This window comes from Vanellus vanellus (assembly GCF_965231255.1).
Source record: "Vanellus vanellus genome assembly, chromosome: 1".
Lineage (NCBI taxonomy): Eukaryota > Metazoa > Chordata > Aves > Charadriiformes > Charadriidae > Vanellus > Vanellus vanellus.
In genome coordinates, this window is record NC_138905.1 from 16754164 (window position 1) to 16773759 (window position 19596).

Consider the following 19596-nt stretch of genomic DNA (forward strand, 5'->3'; position numbering starts at 1 on the left):
TCCCTGCTGGCCACACTTTGTATGCAGCCCAGGATACAGTGGGCCTTCTGGGCTGTGAACACACGTTCCTGTCTCATGTTAAGCTTCTCAACATACTTTATGAGGCCTTTACAGAAGACAGTGAAGTCGGAAGGAAAACTTTAACACGTGCCATTAGATCAGGCCTTAGGAGTGAGGCACAAATGATAATATTCTGATGTGACTTCGTTTTCCCACAGTGTTTGCATCGCGCCTGGAAGACTCTTCCGCGCAGGGCGGCCGCAGGGGCTGCCCCGATGTCGCCGCGTCCCCTCCCCGCCCCGTCCACCAGGCGGCCCCGCTCTCCCGCCAGCCGCGGACGGGCTCTGCCCGCACCGCACCGCCGCCTTCATCCCGCTGGAACTCCACGACAAAAACGCTTAAAGATGGAACTATCGAACCACTGTGCCCCAAGTATAAACATGAGAACAAGCTCCAAACTCTTCTTCTATACGGTAACAAACCAGCCCCACTCTAAACAACCGGTCGAAATTTTCCCTTCCCCGCACTTTAGAAGGTTACAAACGCGAACTTTGAATGCCGTCTTTCTTCAAGTGGGTCTGTTATCAAATATAACTGTGATTTTTACGATCGCCAACCGCTTGGACAACACGCCCCCGGCGGAGCGGAGAGCGGCGCAAGGGGGACAGGCGAAGCCGGCAGCCCCTTCCACCCCGCCCCGGCGAGGCTGCCCAGCAGGAACACCCCCCGCCCGAACTCCACCACGGCGCCGGGATGAGCGAGCTGCTTCCCCGGGCTTGCAGGGCGGCTCTGGCGGTGCCCACCCTCTCAGGACTTCACTCCCTCCCTCTGTCTCCCGGCGTTTCTCAGCGGTGCCCGCGCTCCCCGCCGCTTGCCCGCACTTCTCCTCAGGGGCAGCGGGCGGGGCTGGCGGCGTCGCGGCGCTCAGCGCGCAGGCGCCGCGCGCAGCGCCTGCGCAGTGGTGCGCGCCACGGTGGAGCGGGGAAGGGGCGGGGGGGCGGCGGGTCCCGCCCCCTGGCGCCTGCCGGGCCGCGCTCGCCGCTGTCCCCGCCCGCCTCCGCCTCCAGCTCCGCCTGGGCGCTGGGAGCGGCGGCCGCGGCGGGCAACTTCCCCTCAAGTCTGTCCGGCGGTGGCGGCGAAGGGGGGCGACTATGCGACCCGGCTGAGCGCGGCCCGAGAAGGGCGAGGACAGGCGACGCCAGCTGCAGCAGCTGTAGCTCCGCTGCCGTAGCCAGAGTCGCCCGGCAGCCGCCCGCCTCAGCCCCCTGCCCTCCCCCGGCCGGGGCAGGAGCCGCCGCGGCCGTCCCATGTCCCGCAAGGCCAGCGACAATGTGGAGTACACGCTGCGGAGCCTAAGCAACCTGATGGGCGAGAAGCGGCGGCGGCAGGCGGACGGGTCCGCCGGCTCGGGCGCGGCGGCGGCGGGCGAGCGGAGCCTCATCGCCGCCGAGTCGTGCTCCAGCCTCAACAGCGCGGCGTCGGGCGGCGAGCTGGAGCGGGCGGCGCGGCGGCAGTTCCAGCAGGACGAGACCCCCGGCTTCGTCTACGTGGTGTCGGTCTTCTCCGCCCTGGGGGGCTTCCTCTTCGGCTACGACACCGGCGTGGTGTCGGGGGCTCTGCTCCTCCTCAAGAGGGAGCTCAACCTGGACGCCCTCTGGCAGGAGCTGCTCGTCTCCGGCACGGTGGGCGCCGCCGCCCTCTCCGCCCTGGCCGGCGGCGTCCTCAACGGGCTGTGTGGCCGGCGGCCCTGCATCCTGCTGGCCAGCGGCCTCTTCACGGCGGGGGCCGGCGTCCTGGCCGCCGCCCGCGACAAGGAGACCCTGCTGGGGGGACGCGTGGTGGTGGGGCTGGGCATCGGTGAGTGCTCTCCGACCCCTCCCCGGGGGGAACCCCCGCTCTTGTCCCGGCGGGGAACAGCTCCCCCCGCCCCGAGGGTGGGGGTGTGTGTGTGTGTGTGTTAACCGAGCCCGAAATCGGCGCGTCCGCCGCCCGGCAGGGAAAAGGCGACCGCGGGGTTCGAAGCGCTCGGCCGCGGGCGGGGGAGATGCGTGACTCCGGCGGGGCCGGAGACGGGGAGCGCGGGTGCGCCTGTCCGCTTCGCCTTCGCTTACAGCTGGTGCGGTCCTGGCCCGGTTAGAGCCATAGAATGGTTTGGGTTGGAAGGGACCTTAAAGATCGCCTCGTTCCAACCCCCCTGCCATGGGCAGGGACACCTCCCACCTGACCAGGTTGCTCAAAGCCCCATCCAGCCTGGCCTTGAGCGCCTCCAGGGATGGGGCACCTACAACTTCCCTGGGCAGCCTGTTCCACTGTCTCACCACCCTCATAATGAAAAAATTCCTTCTAATATCTATTCTAAATATTTTAGGGGAGAGTTGTTTGGTTTCTGTAGGAGGAGAATGGTCTTCGTGTCTTTTCTGCAAATTCATCTTCAGGGTGGTCTGTCAGTGTCTGCAGCTCACACCGTGAGCTTTGCATCCGAGGGGGCTGTGTGAGGTCAGGAGCAAGGGGGAGACGGTTCCTGTTATTGTGAACTGTCAGTTCCTCTCCTCTGATTCCCTGCACAGCTTTGCTTTTCATTGGGCACTGAAGGAATGCTTTTGGGACAAAATGAGGTAGTAATCTCTCTGGTCAAATGAGATGACACTTGCTTCGGAAGGCTTTAGGTTTCATTAATAGCATTCTGCAGAACTGAACGTGAATTGCTGTTCTTAGGCTGCCTTCCTGTATGCGTTGCATACCTTAAAAGCAGTAGGTTCTGATAAAACTTTATAGTTGTCCCAAAGAACATGAAGCGATGAGCACTGTTTCCTGTAACCTTTGAGACTGGTTTCTGTGCCAGCTGTATCCTAAATATTGCCATAATTTTGGTTGAGCTTCAGCTGCCATCCTGTCAGGCAGAAATTTGAATGATATTCATCATCCAAGGTGGGTTTTATGAGGTTACTCAGAGTCTTTGGACTTAAAGTATGTATTTAAAAAAAAAAAAAAGTAGTAAATCTTTCTTACTGTGATCTTGCAACCCTTCCTATCTAAAAGCATGAGGCCAAATTGAGAATTAGACTTGTTTTCCTCTGCATGGCAAAATTCTGTTTCTTAGGGACAGGAATGTTATAGACACACTTTCTGTGATGCAATTTGTGGTCTTATTAAGGAAAAAACTTAGTGAGTCATAATAAGGGCTGTCAGAAATAAAATTGGCTCTATCCTTGAAAGGGCTCATGCTGGTTTCCCTGTACAGTAAGGGACATTATCTTCAGGTTGCAGTTTTACTACCCTGAGTTGGGGCATTGGGTTTTATTTTTCAAATGCTACCTTCCAGCATTTTTTTAAATCAAGACTTCAGACTGCAGAATGTTGGTAATGTTTGTTACAACGTTCAGGAGACAAGAAAACTAAATTTGACTATGAGCTTACAGGTATTTTGATGACAATATGTAGTACATATGTTTAGTGGTAGATACTAAAAGTATCAAATTTTACATCTTTTTGTGTTTGTAAAGCTTTTCGTGTTCTTTGTTGACCATAACTGGTTACACTGACAACTTCAGGGGGAAGATAGAGGAAAGGGGCGAATGGTTTGCTTGACTCTTGTGTATGTGTGTCTTGTAGAGAGATCCATAGGCTTGTTGGAATTGTCTTACATTGGTGCAAATAAATGACATTGGTATTATTGGAGGGATATGAGACTTGGGGCTTAATATAATTAATATATAAAACACAGAAATTGAAATGGGGAGCTAGGCGCTGTTCTTTCATACAGCTGTAGATCTCTTGTGTGATCTGGGGAGAGACATCTCTCTTTGCCTTCTTTCCATGTCTGAGACAGAGATGGTGGTTCTGCTGGGGCTCCGGAGAGCTGAAGTAAGGACGGAGAAATGTTCTGAGGATTTTGGAGCACAAAGACACTAATTTATATCTTAAAAATACGATATTTTCTCTTTTTTATTAGAGGTTGCTCTTCTTTATGTGATAGAGCTTATGGCCAGAAACAAAGCATTATCTTAAATTGCTGTCACTGAAGCGTCACAACAGACTCCAAGAATTGCAGAGTCCAATCCTAACAAGGTTTATTTTACAAAAGAAAAAATGCTGTGATGCAAACCTGTTCTCATACAGCAAACTGCAACAATCTCTACATTAAATTCCCCACCAGAGGGAGCCTTGATAATTTCATGAAGGCATTGAAAATTGGTGGAACTTTTAACCAGTTTCTTCCCTTTCTTCTCTTGGAGCCCTCTGACTATCATTTTACTGCCCACAGTGAGCAAGAACTTCCTAGCGTTGGTGTAAGGAGGTCGCTTAGTAACGTGATTCTTCAGTGACAGTGGGAACTGCTGAAATGTAAGGGTGCGATGCTGTAGCATTATAAAATGCTTTCCTACCTGCAAACCAGTAAAAACTTCTTAACTGTATGTTTTTATACCTTTTTTTGAGGTCTCTTTCCTGTAGCTCTCTGCTCATTGCAGATCAAGAGATCTGCTCCAGAAATAGGCGTCCGCTTGCATTTAATAAATGAATTACTGTGTTATAGGCAGTACTGTGGTGCTGTAAAAGCAGTGATGGTTACCTATGGGACTTCGTTCTGCCCTCGCTGGTACAGTGTGGGTCTGTGTTAATTGTGTCCGTGTGAGAAGACTGCCATTTTTCTCATGGCTGTGGTTTATAAAGGGCTACAGTTAAACTTTCAAGGATGAAAAACACAGGATATGTGCAGAAATGAGGAACATCTTTCACTTGTCTGTCTTGTTTGTTTCATACCATCTTCCATAGAGCTGTTTTGAAATGGAAAAACTTTTCTTTTCTCCCAAGCAATTACAGAAGGAGATGTTTCTGGAAAATAAGGACAAGCTCAAGGACAAGCCAAAATCCTCTTCTATTGCAAATGCTGACTAGATTTTTGTCGTTGGAAACAGCTATGTTCCACTTCCCTCCCCAACCCCCCCAATGTAAATATGAAATACAAGGAATACAAAAAAGGGAAACTATGTTCAGCATAAGCTTAGAATATTCTTAGATCTTTTCACATCTGAATTTTGAAATACATAGTTCATGACAACTTCAGGCAAAATGGCTTAAGAACAAGGTTATGGCCATCGTTCCCTCCCCCATGCCTGCCCCTTCCCAAGCAGCTCTGGTGTCCCTGACTCTTTAGGAATTTGGCTGAGCTTGCTGTAAGGAATGCAATATTTGGATGGGCAAAATTCAATCATTTAGGAGATTGGATCACATGAGCGTGGTAGCGCTTTGTATGAGGAAAAATGTCATTGATACAAAGCATATTTGGACCTTTTGCATCTGCTAATGCTGACAGCTTTAGCCTGTTGCTGAAGGGTGACCAACCATACCACACTTGGTATGGGATTGAGGGTCAACGTAGGTTTGCCTTGTGTTGGCTGCTGTAGTTTGCACACTTGGCAGGAAGGCCAGGTTCTTCACTTGGCTCATCTTTGGTTTGTCCTACCAAAGTCTGAGGACAGGCCAAGAACTGAAACACCAAAGGTTCAAGCTAGGCATGGCTGTAGAAGAGCTAATTCTACTGAAAACCTGCTGCTGTGAGAAGGGAGATGGAGAGTGAGTAGAGTAACCACTGGGACTAAACTCAATAGAGACTAGAAAGGATAATAATGAATAGCTGTGTTTGCAAAGTCACTTCTTTCTTAGACTGTAATCAGTCCAATGTTCTACTTTTACAATCAGTTTGTTGCCTGACCCCATTGGCTGTATGTGCTTCCACGGCTCGCCAGTCTGCAGTGGGAGCAGTTCATCCTTCTGTCATCTGAGGATGCTGAAGGTTTTAAGCCTGAAGCTGGTGTACCTGGGTGTTGGCATGGTGTTCCAGGTAACGTGCTGTTCAGATCACTTTTTCAAGAACGTTTAAGTACCAGCTGTGGAAAAAAAGCTGTTTGAGTTACGCAGAGTTGAGGAAGTGACAGAATTAAGCTTGCTCGTGCAGAGTTGATCTCTATCTTAATGTACGGTCATTAGCTGGATGATTAGATTCTCCTGTCTTGTTCAGCATGCAGAATAGATGATGCTCAATTAATGATCGGCTCTTCAGTGTTTTGTTTTCTTACTCAATGTGTGGCTTAGGCGTTACTTAGTGCACATGCTACCCAAGCCCTTGTGGGAGCAGAGTTACTTCTTAGGACTACTGTGCGCGCATGCACTCTGTTACTATGTCTGCAATGCGATGGAGACCTGACTGGTTAGGTGCCTTGTCTTTTCTCTGACCCCTGTCTTTGCTGGTACATGATGTATCTTCAGAATGTGAGCCTACTGCTCAGTGCTTGCTTTGTACTCAAAATGTCTGTAGTATTTTTTTTTTTAAAGGCTGTATTTGAATGTGACATATGTAGTGTTCCTGGTAGTGTCATCTTACTGCATATGTAGGTCATTTTCTGAGCAGAGGGAAACAAGATTGTGCACAGAATTAGGCAGGAGTGGAAAGCGCTGTCATATGGTTCAGGGCTCCCCTGGTGGGACTGGCTTCTACTGAAAGCAGCAAATAACAAAAATAACCAAATTTAACAAAAGGACTTGATTCATGTAGTATCATCTCTGTATTATCTTTACGGTCGTTAAGTAAAGGTCCACCTTATCAGCTGGACTATCATGTGTGCTGGGAAAATACTGGAAAATAGCCAGTATGACCTGTCGCCTGTTAAAGATGAGGATGTGTGTGCTGTTTTTTGTTTGTTTGTGTGTGGTTTTTTTTAGTGCGCTACTGAGCATTTTCAGGTGCTGTGTATTTTTACCTTGGAAAAAGTTACAGATTAATTTCCTTCTTCCTCCCCCCAACCCGCCATGGGAAGCTCTAAAGCTTCAGTCTGTTTTTATGAGTGAGTGTCCACCACATTTTTTTAAAGGAGTTTATACCTTAGTACATTTTGGAGGGGAAAGTCACTTCAGCCCCCAAATATGCTGTGCTGGTTCTGGCAGATGCTTGTAATTTTCAGTCCAGAGATTCAGAGGCTATTTTTTTCCTCTGAAGACAGTGGTTTGTTAGTATAAGCTTCCAGTAGGTATGGAGGGGAACGGAGAGACAAATAGCCGCATTGTTGGAATGGACTCTTGTGCTGCCGCTGACCAGAGATGCTCGCCCAAGTTTCCAGGATCTATAGCTACTACCATTACTGTGTGTGCACAGGGTTGGATCTCCGCATCTTAAGAGTTTGATCTGGTCTTGTGCAAAAGCACCTGGGAGGATAAATTAGCTTCTAACTGGAGCCGTGATCTTGCAGGGTACCAGGGGCACATTAAGATGAAAAACTGTATCTTTTGAAGTCCTCTAATTTTGTGTGCAGTGGCCAGGGTACACAGTGCTATGCTCAGTTCACTGTCACGTCAACATGCACTGACTCCATTATTGTTTTGTCTGATTGTGTAATACCAAAAGATCAACAATTTATACATAATTATTACTACCTTTGGCAAATATTTAGTGACCATTTCAGAATAAAGTATTAATCACACAGAATTACATCTAAGGGAATGTTTTGACTTTTGATTCTTCTGGAAACTGTTTAAAGTTATGAGGGTGGTGGGGTTTTTGTTTGTTTTGCCTTTGTTTTGGGCTTTTTGATATTTTTGTTTAACAAAAAAATCCTATAGTTCTTAAACATTGAATTTTTTTTTGTTTCTAAAACATGAGAATCTTCTAAGATAGAACAGTTTGATCAAGTACAAGGAAAACTGTCAAAACATAATTTCTGTTGTATTTTAAGTATTTTTGTTCATTTTGGAAAAAATACAATGGATCCAGCTCATGTGACATAAAATTGAAACTTTTATGATCCTCTTACTCTATCTAAAAAGGCAACTTGAAGGAAGCTTGCAGTGTTAAACACAAGTGTTTCCTTACCTATCTTGAAACATTCACATGGGCAACATAGGTGGGCTTATTTTCGAAATGCTTTGTTTGCTACAGGAACAAAAGACCAGTGGCATCCACTTACCAGGATGTTAAAGATAGCAAATCATTCAGCTGGAACTCTTGGATTTAAGTGACTTGTTTGGCTGAAGCTTATACCCAAAAGCAGAGGCATGAGGCAGGACATCTGAGGAGAGTCCAAGAAGCAGATTTGAAGTGTTAGCTACTGTCTTCTGTTGTGCACTGTCAGGATATGCACACAATTTTTATTCTGAGTGTACTATTATGTACTTTGCTAATTTGCCAAGCAGTGATTGAAAGTAGATGCTGAAAAGAAGGAGGCTTTAAATTATCTTAAGTGGGTTTTTATAGAATATATTGTATTTCTAAATACATTAATTTCTTTTAAAATGTAGTATTTTAGGGATTATTCCATAAAAGCATGGTAAGCTTTTGAGTTGCAAATCCTATGGAGTCCTGAAAATTGATGATTTCTACTTCAGATGGCTGGACTCAAACGGATGGCTGTGGCTGTGCTGCATGCTGGTACCATGGAGGTATTATGGGCCTGATGGATAGCTTTGTCTGCAAAATTGTTTTATGGGTTTTCATTGGTGACAAATTGAGTTTTCATATCTGACCTATGCAATCAGTGTTGCTGGTATGAAGCTTGTGAAGTGGCTGCGTTGGGTGGGGCAATCATTGCTGAAAGCATAAAACTGCTGAAAAAAAACCCTAACCAAAAGCATATGTTTATTGATACATGCAACTTTTTACCTTGGGCTTGTCCTTTAATTGTCCCTCAGGGGTCTTCTCCTTGCTCCCTTGGAGATGGGTCTTCCAGTTGTGTATATTCAGGAGCTGCCACCCCAGCTTCTCTACTTGAACTTCTCTTCCCCCCTCCCTGATTCTTCCAGTGTAATTCAACAAGGGAGCAGCTCTCTGGAGGAGTTTTGCCCTCTGTGGCTAATCTGAAAGGTTTCTTGGATCTCGTCAGAGCTGATGTTTTCCAGAAGCACCTGACATCGACGTTGGGGCTCGTCCTTTGCTAGTGAGCATTTTACATCAATGAGCGCGGTCTGCTTCTGCTCCTGAGTGATGAGGCAATTTCAAGGCAAAAAAAATTTCCAGGCAGTGAGGAAAACCCCGGTGATACCTGATGCTTTTAGCACAGGGGCTGACAGGCACTCTGCAAGGCTGAATGGTCTTAAGGGAGAAGTGGGGTTTCCCTGGGAGGCAATTGCTTCAGGCCTCAAATCTAGAGCTTTCTGGTCTCTTTTTACCACCGTGTATTTGGGAAGGTCTGAGTTTTCACAGGTCTCATGCCAACTGGTAGCATTGAAGAGCTCTAATCTAATCAAAACCAGCCAAGTGCGTACAGCTGCATGCTCAGTTGTCTCTGAGGCAGTAATGAAGTGATTGTTGATCTCCAGACAATAGACACAAAACCAGAAGATGCCAGAAATGGTGGAGGACCTGCTGTGTAAACAAAAACGTGTATCCAAAATTAGATTCACCTGGCAATCGCCTGTGTTTTCATAGTCTAGACAAAATTAAATAGCTTTAGAAATATATACCTTAAGTGGGAGCCCTAAGGCAGGAATTTTCCAGCCTCTCCCAGAAGTGGGAGTCTCTGCAGGCTAACCTTTTCTGTCTTGGACAGGAACAGAGAGTAACAGCCCTTCTATTTCCCTTTTCTGCTGGTCAGGAGCATTGTGTGCATGGTTTTCTCCACTGTTGCTTCTCTTGCAAGCTTTCAGGGAAGCAAACCCAATAATTGTGGTTTTAATGTGCCTATGGACGTAATCACTTTGGGAAAGGATTATTTTCCAGCAGCTGGAAGGAAGTATTAGGGATGTCTTTGTGTTTAGCCACAGCTCTACTTTCCTGTCGTGCTCTGGAAACCCGGAGGAATGCGTTCCAAGTTGGAAAGAGCAGAAGAGCCTGCCTGGTGTTGCACATGTTGTGTTGCACATGTTGTATTGGCCATGCTGTGGGGCATGTGGTCTTGTAATTTGACATGTTCCAGTGAGCGCTTCTCTGAGAGAAACATCTACTGAAGTGATCACTGGCACGTGCTGATGGAAGGTCTTTAATTTCTGGTTGTTCATAAGAAATTCTCTCCTGATCCTTTTCTCAAATACTTGTTCAGTGCCAGAACGGCATAGAAACTGTACAAAGCCTTGAACAATCTACCTTGCTTAGTAACTTCTGATAGTTTTCCAGGTTTCTTTTTGTAGTTATAGCACTCCTATTAGTGGTTCCCCAGGTAAGAACTTTGAACTTAGGCCTACATGAAGGCACCAACAATTATATCCATCTCAAACTGATTGCATCCCTGATGAATAGGTGGATGTAGGATTTTTGGGTTGTGAGTGTCGTGTGTCCCCCCCCAACCTGTTGGTTGTTCCTGTCTGACTGTTGTCTTTTCTTCATGCTGACACAGTCATACAAACGTGAAGGTCACCTGAAATAAGCGTCATTATATGACTTCATGGTGTTACTGCTGATACGTTACTATCAGAGCAGTGCCATCATTCATAAGCTATCAATCACATTTATTGTAATCAAATGGAAAAAGAAAAGTTAGGTATTGTGAGTATTTGAAAACGGTAGTAGTAATCTTGATTCGTGCCCTGCTCTGAACTACCTTCTGCAGTTCAGCCAGGTCCTGCTGTGTCATCTGTTCCACTTCCAAGGTCGAGAGAGGAGCAGAGCTAACATATTCCTCCTTTTCCCTGGTGTGGTACCAGAGCAGAGCTGGAAGGGAGAAGGAGCACTGGTGCCATCCTGTTCCCGTGCCCTGCGACAGAGTTCAGCCTCCAAAGGAAGACCAGACCAGCTGGTGGAAACAGGGAGCTCCTGTTCCCATCCCTTTGTTTTTCCTCCCCTAAATTACCATTGATTCTTGTCCCAAACATGTAGTAGTACTACACGACTCGGTAGTTATCTGTGATTCTCTGGGTTTTTTTAACCAGTATTATGAAAGATTCGAACAGTGTGGCCCATTACTTTTTACAGCTCCAATCCTGGAGGAATTGGCAGTACTTAACCTGGAGAAAACAGTTGTTGGTTTACCATCTCTTCAGCTGAACATTCAGAAATGGATAGGCAGTCAGGATTCAGTAATTTCTTTAAAGAAGAGTTAGATGATCCTGATTCTGAAGACCACTATCTTCTGTGCTTGTTGCAGTTTTCTCTTGTGCTGCTGATCTGGCAGTTGTAGCATAGGCTTCACATTCCACCATTCAACAGCAGAAACTATTGGAGAATTATGGAAGAAAAAAAAATAAAGCTACTATCTTAAAGGTGCCCAGAGAAGGCTGGAAGCAAAAGCTGTGTATTGAAGCTAATAAATATACTTAATAAATTACTTATTCCTGAGCTTTTTATAGGAAAAGTGGTAGGTATCTAAATATATTGATGAAAGTTATGGTAATGATGCTGGAGCAACTTCAGAAATCTAGAAAGATAATGAAAGCACAGAGACTATATGAGGTTGGAGGCAGGGAATGTTTTGGCTGCCTGTTTGAACATCTAACTGGAGTGCAGTTGGGAACAGGGAGAGTTGGGAGCCTAAGTTCTAGTACAGTTGATGGCGGATGGTATGTCAAGATCCCAAAGTCAGATGCCTTGAGTTAGAGCTAGTACTTCTTTGGAATTTACTTGTCCAACGTGTGATAGTAGGAAAGAAACACTGCTTCTTACTGTATTTTTTGAGTGATTAGTGATTAAGGTTCAGGTCAATGTGCTATATTTGTTATTCCTAGCTGTATTAGGACTTACTCTGCCTATCTGTTATTTTGAACTTAATTTTCTGTTTGTAGCTGCCCACCTCGGAAGTTTTATTTAATCTGTGAGCTTAAGGAGATAAAATTGAAGGGACCTGCCACTGAGTATTTGCTTTTTTGATTTGGTTGGTTAACTTTTTTAGGGTTGTTGGTTGGAGCTGTGGTGGATCCTGGGGAGAGTCTAACATCTGGGAAAGGCAGTGTGGTAATAGATGAACTAGAGCACTGTGAGCATGGAGGAAGTACTAGTTATGACTGAAGCTATGTGTACTTTAAGCATGCACTTCAGCAAATGTTTGCATATAAATGACCTTTTTTGTTTGTTCACAGGTCCTTGATTATTGGACTGTTGAGGTCAGTAGTAGCTATGTCAGCACAGGAATGGGGAATCTGCCTGAGGGGAAAAGGTAAGTCTGGTTTTATTCACTATGGAGTTCAGCAGCTCAGTCTTTTGGCTTGTAGACTCCCTGCTCCTGCATTAATCATAGGTGCTGCTGACCTCACCAGTCCAATTCACATTGGAACAGCTTGGTATGAATGGAAAGCCAGAGCCTTCTGGACAACTTCAGGATCTTGAAGAAAGGGGTGGAAAAGACTAAATGTAGTACATAGGCATTCATGATCATTTAGCCCAGGAATTCGATCACTGTGGTAATATTCTGAGCTGCATACTGGGGTCTGGTTTTGTGCTGTATGTAGTTCTTGGGTAGGAGGAGAAATAAGGCACAGAATGTAGATCCTGCCTCTTGTAATGATTGACTGGCATGTTTCTGGAAAAAATCATTGATGCACATAGCAGAAATCTGGGCACACATTGAGTAGAGCACAAATACACAAATAATGTCAACTTCTCTTTTAGTGAGTGGGAGTGTACTTTACTAAATTCTTTGAAAGCGTGGATGAGAAGGTACTGTTTATCTTAAAATGTAACTTTGGGGCAGGGTACAATAGTTGTCTACACCTGTATGCTCTATGTGATTACCTCTGTGCATCTTATCTCCTGCCGGTTTAGGGCTTCCCTCCTCCCTGACCCCAGTCTGCAGTTTTACTAGCTAGGGTAAACAAAATCTTATCGTGTTCAACACTGTGTGCTTCTGAAAAAGCTGTCGTTTCAAGGCATAATTTTTAGGTCAAGCTCTGCTGCTGTTTTGCTTTCTTTTGTGCCTGTCGATGGTGACTTTAAAGTAAGAAAAGATGCAGCTTGTGTTTTGGCTTTGATTCTGCCTATCCTCACCTATTTCTGAATCTTTCTCCCCTGGAGTCAAAAGCTGTCTGTCGTATCAGTCTGCAGGGCCTCTCCCTAATTCGAAGTTAATTGCTTTGCCTGACACCCAAGTACTATCTGGGAGATTAATCATTATCCTCTTAGATGTGGAGTGCTCCTTTGCACAGAGGGAAACGGTGCTTTGAGCTTAGAGATGCAGCAGCGCAGAGAAGGTTTTTCCTTGCAGCTCAAGACCATCAGGCCTGTCTCCTCTGTAAAACTGATTGACTCTTCAGCAAGATCTGAGCCACCAGTTTTATGTTTAGTCTATTCAGAAGTTAATTCTCAGTAATTCACTCTGTAAAGGTGAAACTTCTAAGGGACTGTGTGCATGTTTTCTGGTTTTCCTTACCTAGCATCTGAACCTGTTTCTGGCTGGCTTAACAGAGCCTCTGCTCATGGCCAGACTCTCCCTTCTGTCTTTCATCCATGAGTATGGATTCATCTGTGTGATTGTTTTAGATGGGTTGCTGAGGCATAAATCCCTGTGGGTATGTGTGGGCTGGATGAGGGCGAGCCTGCCCTGCCCGGTAGCCTGCCCTCTCAAGCTTTTCTATTAATTCTGCTTTTCTTCCTAGAGGCTCTTTCCAGGATACATGAAGTGAAACTGTGTGTACTAGGTGTGATGGGGGCTCTTTACGGGACCACTTTGTTACAGTCAACCTGTACAATGGTACTTTACAGGAGACATGAATCTGTTCATCAGCTAATTGTAGTTTCATATAAAATTAAGTTTGCAGGGTAGATACGGATGTCATACCAAGCTACAATTGAAAAATACAACTTTAGGCAGATTTGTTAGAGAAATTTTTAAGACTTGTAAGCTGATATTTGAAGGTGACGCACGTCACATTTCTTCGCAAATGCTTATATTCATCTTTTACGATATTTTGCTTATAGCAATGCTCTGCTTCTTGCTTAAAGAACATGTTTCAGTTAGCTGTAGTAAAACATAAAAATGCCTGTGTGCATACTTCTTAGTCTTGTACAAATATGTTCCCAGTGTAGCTGAATCATCCAGAAGCAATGTATGGCTCTCTTTGTTTGGATTTCTATTTGTCATACGTTATCAGCACTAAAATACATGTATCCCTCAAGCACTAATAGTCTGAGAAGTATTTGGTCTGCTCTGTCTCCTTTTCACAGTTGCTCTGTGTGTTCTTTGGTTTGGATTTCTATTTGTCACACATTATCAGCACTAAAATACATGTATCCCTCAAGCAATAATAGACCAAGAAGTGTTTGGTCTGCTGCATTTCACTTTCACAGTTGCTCTGTATTCTGCAAATTTGTCCTGTTACAGGATTTGTGCCATTGGTTTTCGAAGTCACAGTAAATTTTGCCAATGCAAATACCAGCTTGTGTTACCTGTCCTAGGAGCTGGAACCCTTATAGTTTGCATATGTGCTGTAGAAGCAATAGTAGCAAGGACACTATCGTGTTCTGGTACTAGCAAGAAAAAAAAATTATTTCATGCTGATACAAAGAGCTAGAGACACATAGCCTTGAACTTATCTTTCTGTAACATGAAGTTTTTTGTCATGCAGTTTTATAGTCTCAAGGCTGAATTACAACAGGCCTTATGTTAAAATAAGTTATATTCATTCAAAATAAAAATGTTTTACTTTGCCACTCAGAAGGCTTTCTAACTTTAAATACCGCAATAAGAAAATTTCTGTTGTATTGCTGAAAGACCTAACTTGCACATTTTGAGGCCACAAATGTCTGATGCACCCTCTTTTGCTGAGTAAACATAAGGCCAATCTGTTATTCTTGGATTTGTCACTTCCTGGCCAATTGATCTGAAAGTGGCTGTGGTACTTTATGACTCCATTTTTCCTTCTGCAAGGTCGGGCTGAAGTTTGCTTGCATTTTCAAAAGGCATTCTTGGACTTGTTAAAAACAAATAGTAATCTTTAATTCTATCAGTCATAACCTGTTCAACACTACAATTTCTGTGAATGGCCTTCATAGTCTGATTTTCGGGTTCGCGGATAATTTCCTTTACAGTGAGATCTCTTCTCTCCTCTTTTCCTCCTTGCTCTGTGTTTGGCCTTTAGACAGGCAGTACTGTTGGTGGTATTAGTCAGGGAAGCCTGATATTCAGATCTTACTGAAACGCTGGTAAATTATTTGTTACAAATTGCAATTAATGCCTGTTATATAATTCCCACTTGGCTTTGTAACTGTAGATAATTCTACTTAACTAGAAGCACAAACTGTGTGTTAATAGATAAATATATACAAATTGTCACATACTTGTCATTGCACAGGAAAATAAGATTGCCTAGAATCAACCCAACTCTATAAAGCATTAGGATTTATCTCAGTGGAATAATGTAGACTTAATTTCCTGAATGTAATCTGACATGCTGTATCACTAACTATGCGTATTCTTCAATTACTCCCATGAGGCTTTTCTGTTCCTTACAGGCCGTTGGCACAAGAGTCGTTAAAGGACTTTGCTACTAAATGCTTTTGGTAATTTATACCTAAGCTTGAATTTTCTGATATGGTAAACATATCAGAAAATACCAGTTTCTGATATGAAACACTACTCAAAGGGTCTGTACGTCTTACCAATTAAAAAGTCCTTTAAACTAAGAAAGGAGAGCGGTGTAAACTCAGAGTGAGCAGATGAATGTAGATGTGAACTTGACAGTATTTGAAAGGTGGATCATGCTTCTCCTGAAGATAACAAGCAATAGACGTTTGAGTTGCTGAAAGTGCACACTGCATTGGAAGCACGGTCTGTGGGAAGTTTTTCTAGCTGTTGTAGTATGGTGGTAGGTCATGAGTACTAAGGAAGGGGATTCTGTTATTAAGGAGGTTGTCTTTGGTGGCAGGAAGAGTAGCATTCTGCTAGAATAGAGGCTTCTTCCCAACCTCATCTATGTATAAACCTGTCATCAACATGTGTGCTTTGCAACGGATTGTAAACTTTTATAGGGAAAATACTGTGGTTTTATTATTTTCTTGCTGCATACAACTACTAACTGGGCAGGTAGGAGTGGGTAGCGAGTAATTTAGAGATCTGGTCACCTATGAGCTGTTTTGTGCTTTGTTGCTGGTTCCTAGTGCTTTATTAGAAGCTATCACAACTGGTTTCTTTCCTACTCGCAGTTACTCTATTAGTGCTCAGTTTAATAATTCTCCTCCAGTGGGTAATTAATTCTGCCTCCTAATGCTGCCCACCTGCAGTATTGTGAGCAGTTTTTGTTTTGGGAAATAAGGAAGAGGATGTAGATGTTTTAAAAATGTAAATAAAAGTAATTCTTTTTACTTTTGAGTGAAAGTTCAATTATATGTAGCTAGGTTTTACTGTAATTGTTTCAATTAGATCATGCTTTATGAAAACTTAATTAAAACATCAGGTAAAATGTGACCAGATTATAGGGAAAAACAAGATTCAAGACTAATTACTTTGTAGGGTTTCTTTGGAAAGAGTTCTGTGAGGATTTGGAGCTCTTTCCCCACTCTGGTGTTAGGATTTCCAGTTATCCTCAAATACAAAAATTTATTTATAAATTTTCTCTGTGAAAGTATAGTAATGCTGTAAGTGCGGAACTTGCAAAGTTTTTATTTCAGAGAGATCCTGGATTTAGTTGTTTTTCTTGGTGGTAGCTTGTGTATGAATATTTTCACATAAAACTTGAACCTGACGTGAGAATGTGTTGTCCCTTGAAAGAGAATGTGGCTTCATTTTTAGCTGTAAACCTTTCAGTTTTAAGGACAGAATCCACTTCTTAGTGGGAGCAGATATGAAAGAGTTAAAAAAAAAAAAAATAACAGGAGGCTCTGTGTAGTGGCTGTGCCTCAGAGTACAAAAAAGCTGGGGCACTTAGAGGCTGGGGACAGCAAGCTGAAACAGCAGAATATTTCATTGCCTGGTTAGTCATCTTATGACTTTCAGTGATTTATGGCAACTTGTGCAGTGCAAGTCACAGGAAAAGCAGATTTTATCTTAACAAGGATAATTGCTGCATCTATGTTAACTAGAATGGGACTGTCAAATATGCCATTTTAAATGCTAACTCCTAATTCTTCTTAAAATTTCTTCTTTTCACAATTCTCTTATTGGATAGAGGCAACACAGCAGACTGCCGGATGAGAGAATCAGTGGAGTGCTCTGAGTTACAGAAGGGCATTTTAGATACCCATCTTTATTTCGTTTTAATCTTTAGGTTGTCTAGAGTTACCAGGGTCTTGTATCAATTAACGAGATTTACTGAGAACATCACAATGTTTCCCTGGCTTTCATTGCAGGCTGCCCTGCAGCTCTTCCTGAATCTTCCCCTGCTAATGTGTCCGGAGAATGAAAACAAGTCAGGAAAGAGCTGTGCTCCTGTGATCTGCGGTTCTCGCATCCCTTTGCTCTGAGTGCTGTTATTAATAAGGAGGTCTGCAAAGTAAAAGTTGGAGTAGAGCAACCCTGTTAGCAGAATTAAGTCTGTTGTTTGGAAGATGGCTGTCCATTACAACATGTCTAGAGGACTGCAAGTTGTCAAAAGCTGAAAGCCATAAGAGCAGCATCTCCCAGGTTTTCCTGAGATTTTCTGTCCTCTGCCAGTCTCTTCCCTGAGGCCTTGAGACTTGCAGTCTTGTTTTTAGGAAGCTCTTTTGTAGGCCATTTCCCTGATAAAATTTAGCAGTAGTTTCTTACTACCTGCAGCGTCCACCCACTCCTGGTTAGCTGCAACTTTCCTCAGCTTTTTGTCCCTTAGATGTTGGTAGTGGAGCAGTTCATCTGTTCCTTTTTTCCCTTTAGCACTTGACAGCTACTCTCGTGGTTTTTTTTTTTTTCCACAAATGCAGCAGCCTCATTCTTCACTTGTAACATCTTTGTTTTGTCCGTGTAAGCAACTGATGGAAGTAAATACGGAGCAAAATAGCTTAAAGTACCCTTGTATCCCTTGACATCTTGAGTCCGACACTGTGAATGCTTCAGTTGTGACTGCTGATCTAGACTATCACAAGTCATTTCTAGGAGTAAAGTTACAGGGCCTGAAGAAGTTCAACACTGGTTTGTCCCTCTACTAAGGACAGTCTAGTGCAAGATCCTTGTCCTCATAGTGAAAACCCTTTCTGAGACTTAACTGCTTTCCTTGAGAGAGCCTTACCTGGGATTCCTCCATAGGGTGTTCTCCTATTACAGTTGCATTTTACTGGAACTGAGTAGCTGTTATTGAAATGGTAGCGGGGAAACTCCAGACCATGGGGAGAAGTTGCATGGAAGCTAGACACTTAAGCTGAGGTGCTTCTCGTAAAGCAAAGAAATGTGCAGCACTTGGACTATAGATTCAAGATGTTGACTTAACCTGTTGTGCACAGGGAGCACTCTTACTTTTCCTAGTGTGCAAGAGGCGCGTGCCGTGGAAGGTGTCTTGAGGAAGCACTATACTGACTTCCACCACCACCCCCAACCTCGAATACTGCAAATATAGACACCATTTATTTTCCCTTATGGTCAAAAAATGTGTTTTATTGTTTGTAGACACAATCTTGTTTGTGTATGAAACCTCTAGTGTAGAGGGAATCTGAGCAGTCAGTGTGACTGGTATATTTTCATTATAATGATAGTTACATTACTGTCATGACTGCTACTTGCATTATAATGATATAGTTGAAAGTTACTTTTTAAAATCAGGCCTTAGGCTGTAAAAGGCTTACAGTGCTTTTGTTTATTTTTTAGAGCAGTAGTTACAAAACAATATAACTGGTACCTGTCTTCCTACAAATCATGTTGTTCCTTACACAAGTGGGTAACTAAATGTAGTAATTTAGATGAAAATACAGTTTTCTGCATTGATGGTTGCAATGTATTTACCCATTGCAAGCACAAAATTACTGGGAATGTAAACTAGACTAGTATTTTTATGAATGGCTTTCTAGAATAGTGAATGAACACGTTCAATGTCACTCCATAGTTTATGCCTAAAATACTGTTTGCAATGAGGTTAGTCTTTCTAGATTTGGTTTGTGTTTTTTTTTTTTTTTTTAATTAGTGGCGAGTGGTAGGTAAGAAAATGCATTTTTCTGCTCATCTGCATCTTAAGCTGCATGTTTGGAGTCAGTTGCTGGACTTTTCATAGAATCATAGAATTGTCTAGGTTGGAAGAGACCCTTGGGATCATCGAGTCCAACCATCTACCCTACTCTACAAAGTTCTCCCATACACCATATCCCCCAACACCACATCTAAATGTCTCTTAAACACATCCAGGGATGGTGACTCAACCACCTCCTTGGGCAGTCTATTCCTATTTGGTTATTTCAATGAAACCTAAAGCAGTTCACAGGAAAGTTAACTGGTTTAACTGTTTTAATAAGTGCAGTTGTAGGAAGAGGCACTGTTAAAACCACATTACTTCTTAGTTGAAGAGGGCTTTCAGGTATAATTGAGGGCCTGCTGTTAGCTGAGCTGTAGTTCACCTTCTAAAGCTTGTTCATGTTTGTTTCGATATCACTTCTCTTAGAATTATTGTAAGTTGGGTGAAGCATCACTGTAGTAGAATTAGGAAAGAAAAAAATGGTTTATAAACAAAAGTGCAAAGTTGGAAAGAAGTATTTGTTTTATGTGTAGCTTTCAAATTATTACCCTTGTCCTCTGAAAATAAAATTTCTCTGCACAGAAAATCATTGCTAACCCTTGAAGTGTTCAGCTGTTG

General features: G+C 43.7%; 1 protein-coding gene across 1 annotated transcript in view; it reads left to right on the top strand.

Annotated features, from left to right (window-relative positions):
• Positions 1-1307: 1307 nt before the first annotated feature.
• The window catches only part of SLC2A13 (solute carrier family 2 member 13), a gene marked incomplete at both ends in the record, with an annotated part of 163664 nt that continues 145375 nt past the window's right edge, over positions 1308-19596 (top strand). Inside the window, one exon of the mRNA XM_082494963.1 lies at positions 1308-1857. Coding sequence (XP_082351089.1) covers positions 1308-1857 — 550 coding nt within the window. The remainder of the gene's footprint in view (positions 1858-19596) is intronic.